Source organism: Rhinolophus ferrumequinum, chromosome 25, assembly GCF_004115265.2.
Source record: "Rhinolophus ferrumequinum isolate MPI-CBG mRhiFer1 chromosome 25, mRhiFer1_v1.p, whole genome shotgun sequence".
In the NCBI taxonomy this organism is placed as follows: Eukaryota; Metazoa; Chordata; class Mammalia; order Chiroptera; family Rhinolophidae; genus Rhinolophus; species Rhinolophus ferrumequinum.
In genome coordinates, this window is record NC_046308.1 from 7,302,781 (window position 1) to 7,317,684 (window position 14,904).

The 14,904-nt window shown below is 56.1% G+C and overlaps 1 protein-coding gene across 6 annotated transcripts in view; it reads right to left on the minus strand.

Annotated features, from left to right (window-relative positions):
• Positions 1-495: 495 nt before the first annotated feature.
• The window catches only part of HECTD4 (HECT domain E3 ubiquitin protein ligase 4), a 165,260-nt gene continuing 150,851 nt past the window's right edge, over positions 496-14,904 (minus strand). For 3 of the 6 annotated variants that reach the window (XM_033098455.1, XM_033098452.1, XM_033098453.1), the window contains exons 65-76: positions 14,646-14,752; positions 13,857-13,980; positions 11,588-11,778; positions 10,703-10,849; positions 9,729-9,848; positions 8,877-9,032; positions 7,202-7,305; positions 6,822-7,043; positions 4,647-4,813; positions 4,143-4,338; positions 3,497-3,719; positions 2,826-2,962 (exon numbers count right to left, since the gene is read on the minus strand). In XM_033098455.1, the coding sequence (XP_032954346.1) occupies positions 2,826-2,962; positions 3,497-3,719; positions 4,143-4,338; positions 4,647-4,813; positions 6,822-7,043; positions 7,202-7,305; positions 8,877-9,032; positions 9,729-9,848; positions 10,703-10,849; positions 11,588-11,778; positions 13,857-13,980; positions 14,646-14,752 (1,894 nt within the window). Of the gene's footprint in view, positions 2,963-3,496; positions 3,720-4,142; positions 4,339-4,646; positions 4,814-6,821; positions 7,044-7,201; positions 7,306-8,876; positions 9,033-9,728; positions 9,849-10,702; positions 10,850-11,587; positions 11,779-13,856; positions 13,981-14,645; positions 14,753-14,904 lie in introns of all 6 variants that reach the window. The other 3 variants (XM_033098456.1, XM_033098450.1, XM_033098451.1) reach the window with 2 other exon arrangements.

Here is a 14,904-nt window from a genome sequence, read left to right on the forward strand (position 1 = left end):
GAAAAGGGAACCCTCGTGCACTGTTGGTGGGATTGCAGATTGGTGCAGCCACTGTGGAAAACAGTATGGAGGCTCCTCAAAAAATTAAAAATAGAACTGCCATATGAACCAGCAATCCCACTTCTGGGTATTTATCTGAAGAAATCCAAAACACTTAGTTGAAAAGATGGACGCACCGCTAGGTTCACTGCAGCATTATTTACAATAGCCAAGATACGGAAGCAACTTAAGAGTCCCTCAATAGCCGATTGGATAAAGAAGATGTGGTACATATATAAAATGGAATACGAGCTCAGCCATAAAAAAGAATGAAATCTTGTACTTTGCGGTAACTAACATGAATGGACCTGGAGAGCATTATGCTAAGTGAAATAAGTCAGACAGAGAAAGACAAATACCATATGATCTCACTTACATGTGGAATCTTAAAAAAAAACACAAAACAGAAACAAACTCAGAACAAACTGATGGTTGCCAGATGGGAGGGGGTTGGGAAGATGAGTGACAGAGGTGAAGGGATTAAGAAGTACAAATTGCCAGTTATAAAAACATTCATGGGGATGCGAAGTACAGCACAGGAAGTACAGTCAATATTGTAATAATTACATTTGGTGTCAGGTGGGGTACTAGACTTACCAGGGTGATCCTGTCATAAGTTATATAAATCTCTAACCACTGCGCTGCATACCTGAAACTAATACTGAATGTCAACTGTACTTGAAAATTTAAAAATTTAAAAAAGAGTAGATGATCACACAACTCTTAGGATAAATCAAAATTAGCTGAAGGTTATTTATTGGTGTGACTTTTGTCCTGTAGTGAGCTTCGTTTTACACAGCAATGGTGTAAATAGCATCAAATTGAATGAAAAGTTTGTTAAATGCAACCATAAATAATTATAATAAATATACATCAAGTAACTTTACAGCACACATTTTTTAGGGCCAAGGTTTGGATTTGTCTGGACCTCAATGTGCTCTCTGGGAGAAGCAACCATGTTAGCAGCAGATATCTTACTCACAGCTGTCATCTAATCAAGTGATGAGCCAACAGAAGCTTCCCAAACCCCTCTTGGGGAGGTAGCGGACAGAATTCTGAGTCCATTCAAGGGATGGGAAGGAGGGGAGGGGACCAAGAATTTAAAAATACAGGAGGAAGAACCACTTCTAATAAATCCAAAGGCTCTTTCATTATGCAGAAAGGAAATAAGAGGATCCTTATCAGGATTACATCCTGCTGTGACCCCCATCAAGGGGGCTATGGCCCCAGGAGGCAGCGGCCAACCATATTCCTTCCAGCAGGGAAACTGCAGGCACTCACCTCCAGACACTGATCCCGCATCAAATGTAAGTGATGCAACCGGACGATTACTCCAGGCTTACCTTTTCCTTAGGTCGGGGCATCTTTTCTACAATGGTCCTTGATGCAATTCCTAATAGGAAGGAGGTGGGCGCTAACGGCTCTAACGCTAAAATCCACACGTCTTTCCAACAGGCCAGGGCCATAGAGAAAGGGGGGAGCGCGTCCTCGTCTCTCTCCAGCACTCACACTCCAAAGCCGCCTAACAGCACTCACTCAGAGCTTCCAATATTCACAATATTATACAATAAATACAGCGATGTGATTCTGTGAGAACTGGCAAGGCCCAAAATGACAGTGTCCAACAAGATGGCATATGCTGCTCTTGAACAAAGTACCACTGGACAAAGACCGATTTGGGGCACAAATGCACTGGGGCAGTGGGTGAGCCTGCTCTGGAGCAGCCCAGCCCTGGCACACACTTACACGGGGCAGCGGGGATGCTGGGCGAGCCCAGCCAGAGGGGCAGACGAACCCCCCTTGTGTCTCCATCTGGACTTGGAGGTCTCAGTCACTGAAGCAGACCCCGAGTTGAGCAGAGCACCTCAGACAGTCAGCTCTTTTTAAAATGGGCATGCGGCCCTTTCCTCGTGTCCGCACATCACAAACGCTGCAGTGAGGAAGGGCCGTTTCTCAGCACAAAAGGTAGGCTTGAATCATGTGCTTTGCAGTTCAGTCAGTCTCGGAAAAACATTCTCACTCAGGCACTGTACCTCTGGCTCCGAGTGTCCTCTCAGCGTCTAACGCAGGGACGTGCCCGGCCTGGCTCTGTGAGCCAAGGTGGGGAATGAGCCCTGGGGGAAACTGCCCGAGCAGGCCCCAGCCTGAGAGACGGAGAGTAGACAAGGTTGTCTGGTGGGAGGACTGAGAACCACTGCGGCTTTCCCTCAGGAAACCCCAGACCATAAACAAGGTTCGAAAGCCGGAAGATGAACACATAAACCTCCCATGTCTGGGTAACTGGCCCGACCATTTCGAGATGGAAGACGGCCTGCAGGAGCCACGTCCAGGAGAAACTCCAGCTCGAGGTGAGGGGCGGGCTGGCCACAGGCTTGTTTGTGGGGTGCGCTCTGCAGGAGGAACAGCACGCTGCGTGTGGCCGACGGCATCTCACCACTAGCTTCCTGCTGGGTGGTTCGAGGAGGTGGAACCAACGGACCTTAGGGCACAGAATCCAGTGGCCACAAAGGACAATGTCCAGGAAGATCAGATGAGATACTAACTGGGAACTAAACTAACCTACCACCATACCATCAACAGGTAGCAAAAGAACCAACCCATCACGAAACGTACAAGTACGAAAGGTTAAGTCTTCCAGGAGGCCCTGGCACGTGGACAAAAGTTCAGAAAAGCAAACTGTCGCCAACTCCTCACGCAGGGCCCTGGAGGGCCGTGCCTGCAGTGGCAGGCTTCCCGAGCTGGCAGAGTGGTGCCTCGGTGACAGCCTAACTCTGCGCTCCCTCCCCTCAGCCACTTAAGGGGTCTTCACGGTAGTGAATGGCACAACGGAGTTTTTCCAGCATGATTTCCAGAGAGGAGTACTGGGGAAGCTTGATCATGAACATGCAGGTCTCCACGCGGATGTAGCGTGAGTCTGGGGAACCTACCAGAAAAACACAGGGCCAGTGTTAGAGGGCTGGGCCTGTGGCTCAGCTAGGATCCCACGGAGGCCTGGCTGGCCTCTTCCGTGGGGTGTGAGGATGAGGGCACAGAGGCCTGGGGTGGGGCAGAAGATTCTACAGGAGAAAAGGGCAGACACACAACTGCTGCACAGCACAGGCACCAAATTGCTGCCCTGCGAGGGAGCCCAGCTGTAGACAGGTTGGTTTGACCAGCAGAGGGCTCTGTTTTGATTTTTTAAATTGAATTTTTTTCTCTGCATTTAAAAGTTTAAAGAGTAAAACATTCCTAGCTTTTAAAAATATCAGAGGATATGTCACCACTGGGCCTGTACTGCTACTTGGTGGTGAAGGTCAGGTTTGGGAGGCATGTGACCCCGGGGCCTTTTCCTCATTTACATGTGGGCTTTGGTGTTTGGGGTCCCTGGGCCATTGTCCCTCCCTCATGCAGGGCCCAGCTCCAAACAGAGAAGGGCCTGTGTGTCCCCACTTGGGACATGACCAGGGGAGGGCAGTACCTGCTGTGCCATCTGGGGGCGCGATCTTCATGGGATACGGGGGCACATGGGCTGTGTCGGGGCCCCCATCTTTGCAGGGGCAGGTGAACGGGATGCGTTCCTGGTTGCACGCAAACTTGATGAACTTGCACAGCTCCTCCTGGGCGAACATCTCCAGTGCCCCCCAGAAGAACTCAATGTGCTGGTCTGTCTCCATCAGCCCCACCTGGTACATGGTGTGGGCCTAGGGAAGAAAGGGCCCCGGCGTGAGCAGGCCCAGGCCGCTGCTCACCCAGGGCCTCCCCAGGTCGGGCCAATCGCGGGACAGGGTGCAGCAGGGGAATGATGGCTGCAGGACACGGGGCTGTTACGATGATGGCCATGACCGCAAAGGTAACTGTAACAGCGTCGGTTTGTGTGACTTGTGTCCTTGGCAACAGGGGTTCTGTGAACGGTACCACTGACCCCACTGGGCAGGTCCCATCACCGTTCCCACTAGACGTAAAGTCACTGGGCCAAGGTGTCCCAGCTGGCAAGGGCAAGAGCAGGTCAGGCTGAGGCGTGGAGGCATCGTGGCAAGAACGGCCTTCCCCTTGGGATGCTGGCTTAAGGCCGGGGCGTGGAGGCAGGCGAGTTGGGACAGGAAGTGTTCTGACGGGCCACTGACCTTCAGGAACTCGAGGCTGATGTAAGGGAGGCCGCATGTGCGCAGCTCCATCTCCAGCGGGCTGAGCGTGGTGAGCAGCTGCAGGGGGATGATGGAGCCCAGGCCGGCCCGCACTGCCGTCACACACTCGTCATTCTGCAGCTCCCGCAGCCGCAGGCTCCGGATGGCTGCCGCGTAGATGTCCTTGTTCTCCCACCTGGGGGCCCAGGGCCACACAGGTGAGGGAGGAGACGAGGGGTTGCTCCTCGGTGCCGTTACCCAGATTGCCCAGTTCTGGGAGCTCAGGGCATCCCTCTCCTGCCTGGGTGTCACCTACCCCAGAGCTGGTGTCCTAATAAAGTCTTCCGCGGAAGACAGCCCCCCCCGTCTTTCTCGGTGCCCAGCGTCCTGCCTCCTGTCCCCCCCACTGGTGAAGGCCACCTGTCACCTGACCTGGCCCCTTGTGCTGCTGCCCAAGTCCAGGCACCAGCTGGGTCAGTCCCCTCCCCATGCACACATACTCACGCCACAGGGATGTGCCGGCCGCGGCTGCACAGCTCCACCTCCTCGCCTGTCATGGTCAGGTAGGTGAACCTGCAGCAGGGCTTGTTGGGGCTGTCAGGGCTCTCAGTGGCCAGGTGCTGGGAGGTGATCTCGGCGCACAGGGCCTCCAGCTCGGTCTCATCGTTGATCTGAAGGGCAGACAGAGGGGCTAAGTGCCTGGCCCGCTCCCGCTCTGCAAGACGGAATCCAGACCTCCAGCCGGGCAACCGCCAGGCCTGGTTTGGGTGGAGGCTACCCTCGGCCATCACGAATGCGCACATGGCACGGCCTGGCCCATCAGAGCCAGCCCACACTGCAGGCCTGGGCGTGAGCTGCCGAGATCCCAGTGGCAGGGATTTTCCTGTTACTGTTTGGAAGCAGGAGCCTCTTTCACTGGTGTGGGCCCGGCGGTAAGATGGTGCACCTTGTCCTCCTGGGGGCCATCCTGAGACCGATTACTGATGCGATCCTTTGAGCACCTAGATTTAGCCCTGCCTGAAGCCCAAGCTATATCTGTACATTTGGTTTTAAGAGGAAAGTATTTTTTAAAAATTGCCCTAAGCTGGTCTGAGCTGGGCTTTTGGTCACTTGCCAGCAGAGAGCCCTGACTTAGTTCCATCTGTGGAAGATATATGGGCTACCCGCTCTACCATTTGGAACACCAAAAAATAGGGTCCGAAAGTAACTGACGTGCATGCTGGGCTTGTAGAGATTGCGGGATCTGACCCCAAGGAGAATGAATAAGCCTGCAGCTCTGGGATGGTGAAGGTGGGAGTTAGGGTCCGAGCATATATACGTCCTTAGCGGTAACCTCCCTGCCACGGTGAAGGCTACAGGCACCCCTGACAAGTTCAGAGCGGTGCTTCCTGGATCATGTGCTGCCCCCCTGCCCCGCCCCCTGTAGTTCTGGTGTTCCAGTACTCTCTCTGGCTTTGCCTATCCCCTTCAGACAGGAGCCTTGGCTGGACTATCTGCCTGGACACCGTCTTACATCCCCTGCCTGCCCCAGGCCCGTGCTGCCACCCATGGCCCCGGACGACTTCTCAGAGCAGTGGCTGGAAGGCACGCAAATCCCAGCCCACGGCAACATTCTGCTTTGACCCTTTCGACAAGGCGTCGTCAGCGGTTTCTGCTGAGAAGCCAACTGCTAGCAGGTGTCTCGGCTTGCTGCTCCCTTGCACAGTCTGCCCTCAAGTGGCAGCGAAGGGGACAACTTACAGAGAGCCCAACTATGAGGCCCCTCAGAGAGGCCATCAATGGAGGCGCAATCAGCTGATGACCTTCAGCTGAGGTCCCCTGGAGAGCAGCCTCGACCAGGCCTCAGACACCAAGTGGCTCCCGCGTGAGGAAAGGCAGTTGGCCTCAAGGGGGAGGGGCTGCGTCAGAGGCCACCTCCACGCTCTGCCGGGACAGTCCCTAAGCCGTGGAGAACGCGTGGTGCCCCAAAGCACGGGCTTTCCAGCTGGACAGACCTGGGCCCCACTGGGGGCTCTGCTCCCAGCCAGCTCCCCCCCCGCTGAGCCTCACTTCCCTCCTGGTCCTGTCACGAGGACTTTGAATACAGCCCCCAGCATGAGGCTGTAAAAACGGAGCGCAGCGTGGGAGCTGCCTGAGGACGGGCTGTGAGCCCAGAGCCTGGCCCATGGCAGGCGGCATGACGGGAACCAATGGACAGAGCCGAGCAGCTCCCACAGGCCGAGCTGCAGCCTGGGCCCTGCCCGCATCCCTCTGCAGCGGGGCTGGTGTGTGCGTGCGGGGGGGGGGGGGGGGGGGGGGGGGGGGGTCAGACTGCTGCGGGCTTGCTGTCTGTGTGGGTGCCGCTGCATCCTACCACCGCTCCTGGCCAATCTCAGGGGATCCCTAAGAACTGATCTGTGCTCTTGACAAGGCCCTGAAACAGCTCTTTAAAGGGAAACTGGGTCTGCTGCTAGCATGTCCCACCCCAACACCTCTGCTCGCTGAGTTGTCCCTGGGAGGCCCCACGCAGCAAGTCTTGCTGGCAGAGATGGCTTACGTTCCCTAATGTTCTCTGGGAGATCCCAGCCAGTCTTCAGGTGGAGGCTCAGGTGGCCCAGGCCACGGAGGCGGCAATAAGGGTCCCAGGGGCCCTGTTCCCGGGCCCTGCTGTCCCCTAGAAGAAAGGTGCTTTTCACTTACACTCTCAAATTTCTTGACATAATTGTACGTGAGGATGTCTGCTTCCTGCAGGTCTAGGTCAGGGTCCAGGGGCTCCCCCACCAGCGTCTTCCAGAAGGAGGGCAGGAGGTCCAGGGGAAGAGGGACGTCGGCTCGAATGGCAATCCCCAGCAGCTGGCCCAGGAAGTGCAGCAGCTGCTCCTCCCCACAGGTGATGGGGCTGGGGGTCAGGATGTACTTGCCCTGGAAGTGGAGGCAGAGCTCAGGTGACCGACGTGGGAACCTGTGCCCAGACCCGGCCCAGCCGGGGCAGGAGGGCTTGGGAAAGGGCACAGCGCTGACCAGGGCCTGCACTGCGACCCTCGGCGCCCAGGCCTCGGGCGGGCGGGCGGGCGTCTTACCTTGTTCTTGTTGACAGCTGAGCTGGGGCACAGCAGGAGGAGGGACAGGGAGGAGCTCTGCAGCTCTTTGCACACCTGCCACAGGAAGTGGCGGAAGGAGCCGCCTGCGGGACAGATGGACACGCATCAGCGTGGGACTCCGCAGCCTCCCCTGCCCACAGGCGCCGTCCCCACCTGGAACACCAGCTCCTTTGCCAGCCTGACTGCAGCTGCGGAGCCATGGGAAGAAAACTCGTCCAAGGGCTGGGAGACCGGGGGTTGAATCCTGCTGTGCCACTTACAAGGGGGGAAACCCCTGAGAATCACTTCATTCCCTGAGCCAGCCTCAGTCACTCTTATCAAATCGGGACAGGAATTGTTCCAACCTCACAGGCTAGAGATCAAATGCAGACCCTACGTGAGGCAGCTCTCACGGCTGCGAGCTTACACTGAGTTGTGGGCGTGAGCCATGTCTGTCTCGCGGGCTGCGCCCAGAGCAGGGCACCTGTTTCCTCAGCACTGCCTCCCCACAAGGCCAGGTGCTCAGTGAACTCAGAGGTGAATGGACAGGTGCGTGAGTACATGCGAAGGGACGGGCTATCAGCTTTCCCACTGCTGCCGATCCGAAGGTGCCTTTGGTTTTCCTGCCAAACTCCTATCAGTGGCTGGGCCTCCTCTGCCCTTCCCTGGTCCACTGTCAGTGCCAAGGTCAGGAAGCCCCGAGAACAGCTATGCACGCACACTGCTTGAAGGACTTGCTTGGGGACAGATGTCAGGGCCTGGCCCTCACCCAGCTTCTGTGGAGCGGCAGGACATTTCTGCCGGCTGAAGCCGCCAAGCGCTGGGCTTTGGAATCAGACAGACCTGGGCTGGAACCCCAGCTAGCTGTCTGACCTGCAGGAAGCTACTTAACTTTGCCTATCTATAAAGTGGAACCTTGTGACGTTCGGTGCTATGAGGAGTGTGGGCTGTTGCGCAGGGGCCTGGAACATTCTGGGCCCTGGTCTCAGAGAACGGGGTGGGGTGTGCAGAGGACACACAGCGCCGCTGCTGCTGGAACTGTGTTCCCCGGATCACAGTGGGGATGGGAGGTGAAGCTGCCCCAACAGCCTCCCCAGGGCACCCAGCTGAAGAAATGGGTTTCTTCCCCCACCCAGAGTCGGACACAGTTTCTGAATGTCTGGGGATAAAACTGACCACAAGGACCGTGAGGGAGAATTTTCTGAGCTGCTTTTCCTCATCCCTACAATGTGAAATGACAGATGGTGCCATTTCCATCAAGGTCTCCCCAACACCCTGCCTCTCACTCATGGGCCAAGTACCAGCTTTTAGCCCAACCAACCTCTCAGCCAGAGGTCTTCCCGTGGAAGAAGCCAGTCTGCACTGAGGCGCCCCTCCCGGGTCCACGGAGCAGAAGACCACTCCACACTGACCAGGGCTGTTGTCCCCGAGCTGGGACAACACCAGGCCGACACAGTTCCCCTGGGGGCAGGATCTGAGGAGGCTGGACAGGATGGTCCCCCCGGGGCAGCCCTGGCTTCTGCCGAAGGTAATGAGGCCGTGGCCTTTGCGCTTGCTTATGGGGGAGCGCTGGGGCAGTTTAGGCTAAAAATAACAGCAGGAATTTTGACATTGTAAACACAGCCTCCATCCACCCCAGACTGGCCGGGTGAGGGCCTGGCGTGGCTGCACTTACTGGTGCCATGGACCTCCTCCCCCGTGAAGCGGATGTTGAAGGCATAGGTGGGGTCGCCGCCACTTGCCAGTTTGACACAAAGCTGAGATGACGGCACCGAGGCCAGCTGCCTGGCAGCCTGGCAGAAGTAGGAGTTTTCAGAAGCTCTGATCTCCCCTGGAAAGAGAGAGAGGAACTCATGAAACCTCCCCGTGGCAGCCTTCGGCGCTCACCGCACAGGACAAACGTCTTGCCAGGCCTCTGCCCGCTTCTCGGCCCTCAGCCTGTCCCCTTGTCCAGCATTCACTCTGCTCTGGGAACATCTTCACATCTTTCATGCCTTGGCCACGTGGTGCCGTTCTCTCAGTGGTCAGCCCTCTGTCCCTCGTTTGTCTCCTGGGGAGGCCCTCCCCCACCCAGGCCCCTCTCAGCTGCTCCACCTGTGTCCTTCCTAGTTTGTCTGTTTATGGGCTGTGGCCGAGAGTCCTGGCTGCCTCCCCAGTGTTCACCCTTCCCCTTTCTTTGGTGCCACAACGCCGGTTTTAGCAGGTCCATGGCCAACCAGAATAAAGTCTACACGTCCCACCCTCCCCTGCATTTAGGTGTGGCCACGGGGCCGAGTTCTTCAAGGAGATGGAAAGGAAAGGCCTTCCCCTTCCTCCTGCCGCCTCAAGTACAGAGCTCCTGGTGGATGCTGAGGGTGGAAGCCACACACTGGGACACTGGAGCAGAATGACAGAAACAGCCAGATGAATGAGGAATGGTCACAGCAGCCCCGGACTCCCTTCTTCTCACGGCTTCTTTTATGTGCGAGAAACAAACTAGTCTGTTCAAGCCACTACCTGAACCTCTGATCTGTGTAGCTGGTCGTACCTCCCACGATTTCCAGGGGGTCCAAAGTGATCTCAGGTGCCGCGTGGTCAGCTGTCCTCTGCACGGTGGCGTTCAGCACCCGATTCATTACGGTCACCTTTGTGTCGTAGAAGATGAGACCTGTAGGGAGGAATGTGGGAGACAGGCTGGGATGGGGCTGCTTCCTGGTCACCCGAGGCCCGGCTGAAGCCATGCTGTCCCCTCTGGGTCTGTCCACTCCCTTCTGGGATGCCCTGGAGGGGGCGCTCGCATCCCATCTAGCATCTACCCATGTTAATGCACAAACCCCTGGACTGTCATGCCTTGGAGACCCAACTGGCAGAAATACAAACCCAAATGCACAAAGGACAAGAAGGTTGGCTATAGCATTTTCCGAAACAGCAAAAAATAAAAACTATCCAAGTGTCTGTCAATAGAGAACAGGCCATAAATAAACTACGGGCACCTCCACCGTGGACTGTAGGCAAGGGGAACATGTGTGTCCAAGGGGCACGCCTGTGTGCGAGGGGAACGTGTGTGAGGGGTTCGTGTGTGTGCAAGGGGCTCGTGTGTGCGAGGGGCTCGTGTGTGTGCGAGGGGGACGTGTGTGTGCAAGGGGCTCGTGTGTGCGTCAGCAGAGTCTCTGGAGCAGGTCACCAAATGGAAAAGGGAGTTGCTGAGCAGAATGTATGATACCCATTTTTGATTAGGAAAAAGTGTGTGTGTGTGTGTGTGTGTGTGTGTCTACTTGTACGTGAACAGAAACGTCTAGAAGGGCAGATACTCTTCTGTTAATGGTCATCTCTGGGATGCAGAAATGTAGGGGGCAGACAGAGTCAGAGCTTTCACTTCCCATTTCTAAGTAATCCGAACACTTTAAGTTTCCAGAGCATAGTTAACGCGACCGGTCCTGGGTGAGCTGCTGCACGTCGCTGTGGGGCGGGCGGTGTCGGGGGTGACAGCCCAGGCGAGGGCCTGGGGGCCCGGGCACTGACCTTTGGCCTCCTTCAGCAGGGAGGCGATGCTGTGGGCGTACACAGGCGTCTGGCGCAGCTCCACCAGGGGCAGGAAGAAGGTCTCCAGCGTGGTGTTCAGGGACTGGAGCAGCGCGAAGCGCAGGCGCAGGCTCTCACTGGGCACGTCTGTGGGGCACGAGGGGCACGGGAGCGTCAGGCTGGGGCTCCATGTGTGAACACGCAGGGCTCGCCACCCCGGGGAGGGCGGCCAGGAGCGGGGACATTCAAGGGGGACCGGGAGGCTCCTGCAGGGGGTTTTAGCCCCGGGCCCCAGACACACTGTTCGTGATGAGCGGGCCCCCAAAGTGCCCGAGACAAAGGGCAAGGCCCAGGCGGGCCAGTGGGAGACCCTGGCTCTCGGGGAACCCCGGCCCCTCAGCCCACCTTTGGGGCCGGGCCAGGCCTGCGTACTGCATTATTTTGAACTTTTAGTTTTGAAATAATTACAGACTTATAGGAAGTTGCAACAACAGTGCAGAGTCCTGAGGACCTTTCCTCAGCTTCCCCCAATGTGACATCACGTATCAAAACCAGGCAGTTGGGACACCGGCAGTATCCTTTACTTGTTTGCCTTCGTCTGTCTCCTCTCCAGCTGTGAGAGGTGGGACAGTCTCCTGCCCACGATTCCCTTCCCAGTGTCCAGGGGACAGCGAGGGCTCCAGACACGTGGCTGAGTGCTGCACAGGCGAAGCAGTAGCCTGGGGTACACGTGGGGACAGGCACAGAAACAAGCCCAGGGGCCATTTGCCAACGTGTCGTGACAAGAGTCATTCCAGGGGTGGACTCACAACGACCTCTTTGTGTGTGTGTTCGTGGTACTGTCATGGGGGGGTCCCGACAGGGCATTCCCCCGGGGTCACCTACTCAAGAGACAGGCCACTCTGGGGTCGGTGGCGTCCGCGGGGTCCAGGTACACCTCGTGGGGATGCAGTCGCGCGGGCGTGATGGCCAGGTGGCGGCACAGCCGGTTGACGTACTGCACGAGCGCCACGTCCATCTCCAGGGTCCACTTCCTTGAGGCCTTGTGTGCATGTCGGACATCAATGCAGGCACACCTGGGGGGGCACAGGGCAAGGTGGGGGGACACTGGGGCCTGCCGGACTCCGCTGGGGCCACGTCCAGCTCCCGGAGGACGTTTCAAGGATGGCCCTGCCTCTCAAGTGGTTTTCTGGAGCGCGACCAAGGTGCTGACATGAGGGGGAAGCCCAAGCTGGCCAGGCTGGCGGGGGCGGGGGTTTGGCGACACGCACGCGCACGTGCCTCCCTCTTGCCTGTGGGCAGTGGGCATTACGGCGAAGGATGGGGCTTGGGAGTCCTCGGGTGGAATCCAGGCTTCCCACAGTGACCCGGCCACACAGCACGCCTACGTTTGGAGCCTCAGTTTCTTCACCTACAATGGAGTTAGCCACAGCACGGCCTCACGTGCTGTCACGGGAACTCACTGACAGGACGCCTGACGCACACAGCACGGTGCCCGCACATGAAAGGGCACGGCAGGTGCCAGCTTGGTGCTGCTGAAGCCATTACCCTTCCCAAGCGATCCCTTCCAGGGCCCACCCACAGAGATATTCGACTAAACAGGTCCAGGTGTGTATGAGGCTGTCACTGCCGGCCTGCTCACCGCAGCTACAGTAGACACAACCCTGATGAACAAACCCCACCACGCCCTAACAATGGCCCACGAGGCGGCCCTTAAAATATCTGGTGGAACAATACTGGATGATGTGGAAGAAGAAAAAGGCAGACAGCAGAACAGTATGTCTCGTCTGGCCCCACCTGCCATAGTCCTGAAAACACCGACCGCCAGAAAAATGTTGGGACAGACGTTTACTAAACGTCACAGTGATGACCCCTGGGCAGAGTCACAGGACCTCCTTCGTGTTTGTAGCGTGTACATGTCCCTATTCCACAAACATTAAGCCACTGGACCCAGAAAGGCAGGCAGACAGGTGGGCACAGGTGCTTTTATCTCATTTTATGCCCTGAGACCAGTCTGGTCAAAAGGGAAGAAGGTGTCAGGACGTCACCGTGGCCCCATGACGTACAGGAACAAGCCCTTCCAGCTATAACAAATGTGTCACTTTGGAATTAGTTTGCGGTCCAGTTTGTTCCCTTCCCACTTAGAGTATAGTTTCTAGTCCAAAATGGGTCATTCTACTTTCAACAAAAGCCCCAAACTCATCAGTTTCACTGGTTTCTACAGCAAGTCAGAAAGCTTGCTGCTGCTTCCATGACGCCCAGGGCCACCCAGAGATCGGCTCTAAGCCCTCAAGGAAGGTACAAAACACTGGTGGCCAAGCAGTGAACAATTTCTCAACTCTACAAACGGACTTTCGCAAAAGCCTGCTTCTGGCAGCCATTCCTTCTCTGCGGCCCGGTGCCTTGCTGTGGGTGACGGGGTGCGGGCCTGCGGGTGAGGAGCCAGAGGGAGAGGGCAGGGGGGCTGCCTTTGGTTGGCAAATACCTTGCCTGCTTAGGGTTCAGTTACAGCTAAAAGGGGAAACCAATTTGTTTGGTCCTGGAGACTTGGTGAGCAGTGACCTCTCTGCCTGGGAGGGACAGAGGGCAATAAAAACTCCCAGGAAGAAAGGCTCTTTGGAATAAGAAATCGTCCCCATGAGGGACCGAAAGGTGTCTGTCACCACCCGTCCCCTATTCATATGTTGAAGCCCAAGGTGACTGTATTTGGAGACGGCCTGTAAAGAGGTCATTCAGGTTAAGTGCGGTCATAGGACGGGTCCTGAACCAACAGGACTCATGTCCTTACAGGAAGAGGGAGAGACCCCAGGGACGCACCTGCAGAGAGAAAAGGCCATGTGAGAACACAGTGGCAAGGCAGCCACCTGCAAGCCAAGGAGAGGCCTCAGGAGAAACCAAACCTGCTGACACCCTGATCTTGGACTTGCAGCCTCCAGAACTGTGAAAACATGCATTTCTGTTGTTTACAACAGGGTTTTCTTCAAGTGGGTTAGAAAACCCAGTTTAACAATTATGAAAAATGAGAAAGCAACTCAGTAGGCATTAAAAACGGCCCATGGAATGGCTCCCCAGGAAGTGTTTCTTGGGGATGCATCTAGGAGCTGAAAACAATTTTTACAGAACGTATCAAATGGGTTGCGGACCAGCCTCTTACCTCTCAAAGTGGAGATCGTAACCACAGGATAAAATCGCCCTCCAGACACTCCGGATGTCTTGCTTGGCTCGGTCAACAACAAACTTGTGAAATCCTTCCAAGGTCAGATACTTTTCCTCAGGGACTGATGGAAAAGCATTCACAGTGGTAGGAATTTGGTAAGAACCAGGCACAGAGGTGCCTCCCAACACGCTCTGGGCCGTCCTCTCTTTCGGGGCCCAGTCCATCTAACCTGCCTCCTGTCTCCTGTCACCCGGAGCCGGTTAACTGGCCATTTCCACCCACCGCCCAAGTACGCGCGTCACCGCTGACCTCTGGGCTGCAACCTCACGTTGCCAGGCTGGTCAAGTGCTGCAGTGCTCTTCCCACAGTCCCTTCTTTCTCTAATCTCAGAAACATTCCAGACTAATTCTGTGACAATGAGAATAGCTTTTGCCAACTCCGCTCTTTTCAGAGGCTAAAGTTCTGATGCCCCAGGTAAGAAAGAGCCTTCTGGAAGAAGATTTCTAAGCAGATGTCAGATCTTTACTTTCAGTCACAATCATCTATTCTTCACCTTGGGTGTGTGGTATTTCTGGAGCTGCTATGTTGTTGACCTTTGTAAGTTCATGGTCATCCAGCCAGGTACACCGCCCCAGTGTCTGTGGCAATGCCTCTCCTGCCTAAACTAAGGCCCAAAGGCACCAAGCTAATCAGGGGAAAGCAAAGAGGCTGGTTCCCAGGTGGGCCGCCCGTCTCCAGGATGGAAGTAGCCCCAGAGTCCTCATCAGGCCCAAGTTGCTCACTCACCTTCTTGTTTTTTGGTGGGTGACTTTTCTGGGTCCTTTTCGTCTGGCTTGCTCTTTTCTGGGGACTTGGGCTTCACAGTTGGCTTCTTCTCACTTAAGGCAGTCCTGCTGTAGCCCAAAGCAACAGAATCAGAGCTCTTGTGGCCACGCCGCCTCCCGACAGGACATGCAGGAGCTCACACAGGCATTAGTTTATATTCCCCAACCACACCTTAGGGTTCAGACAGGGCTGGGTTCAAGAATAGCTTTGTTCTGACCGA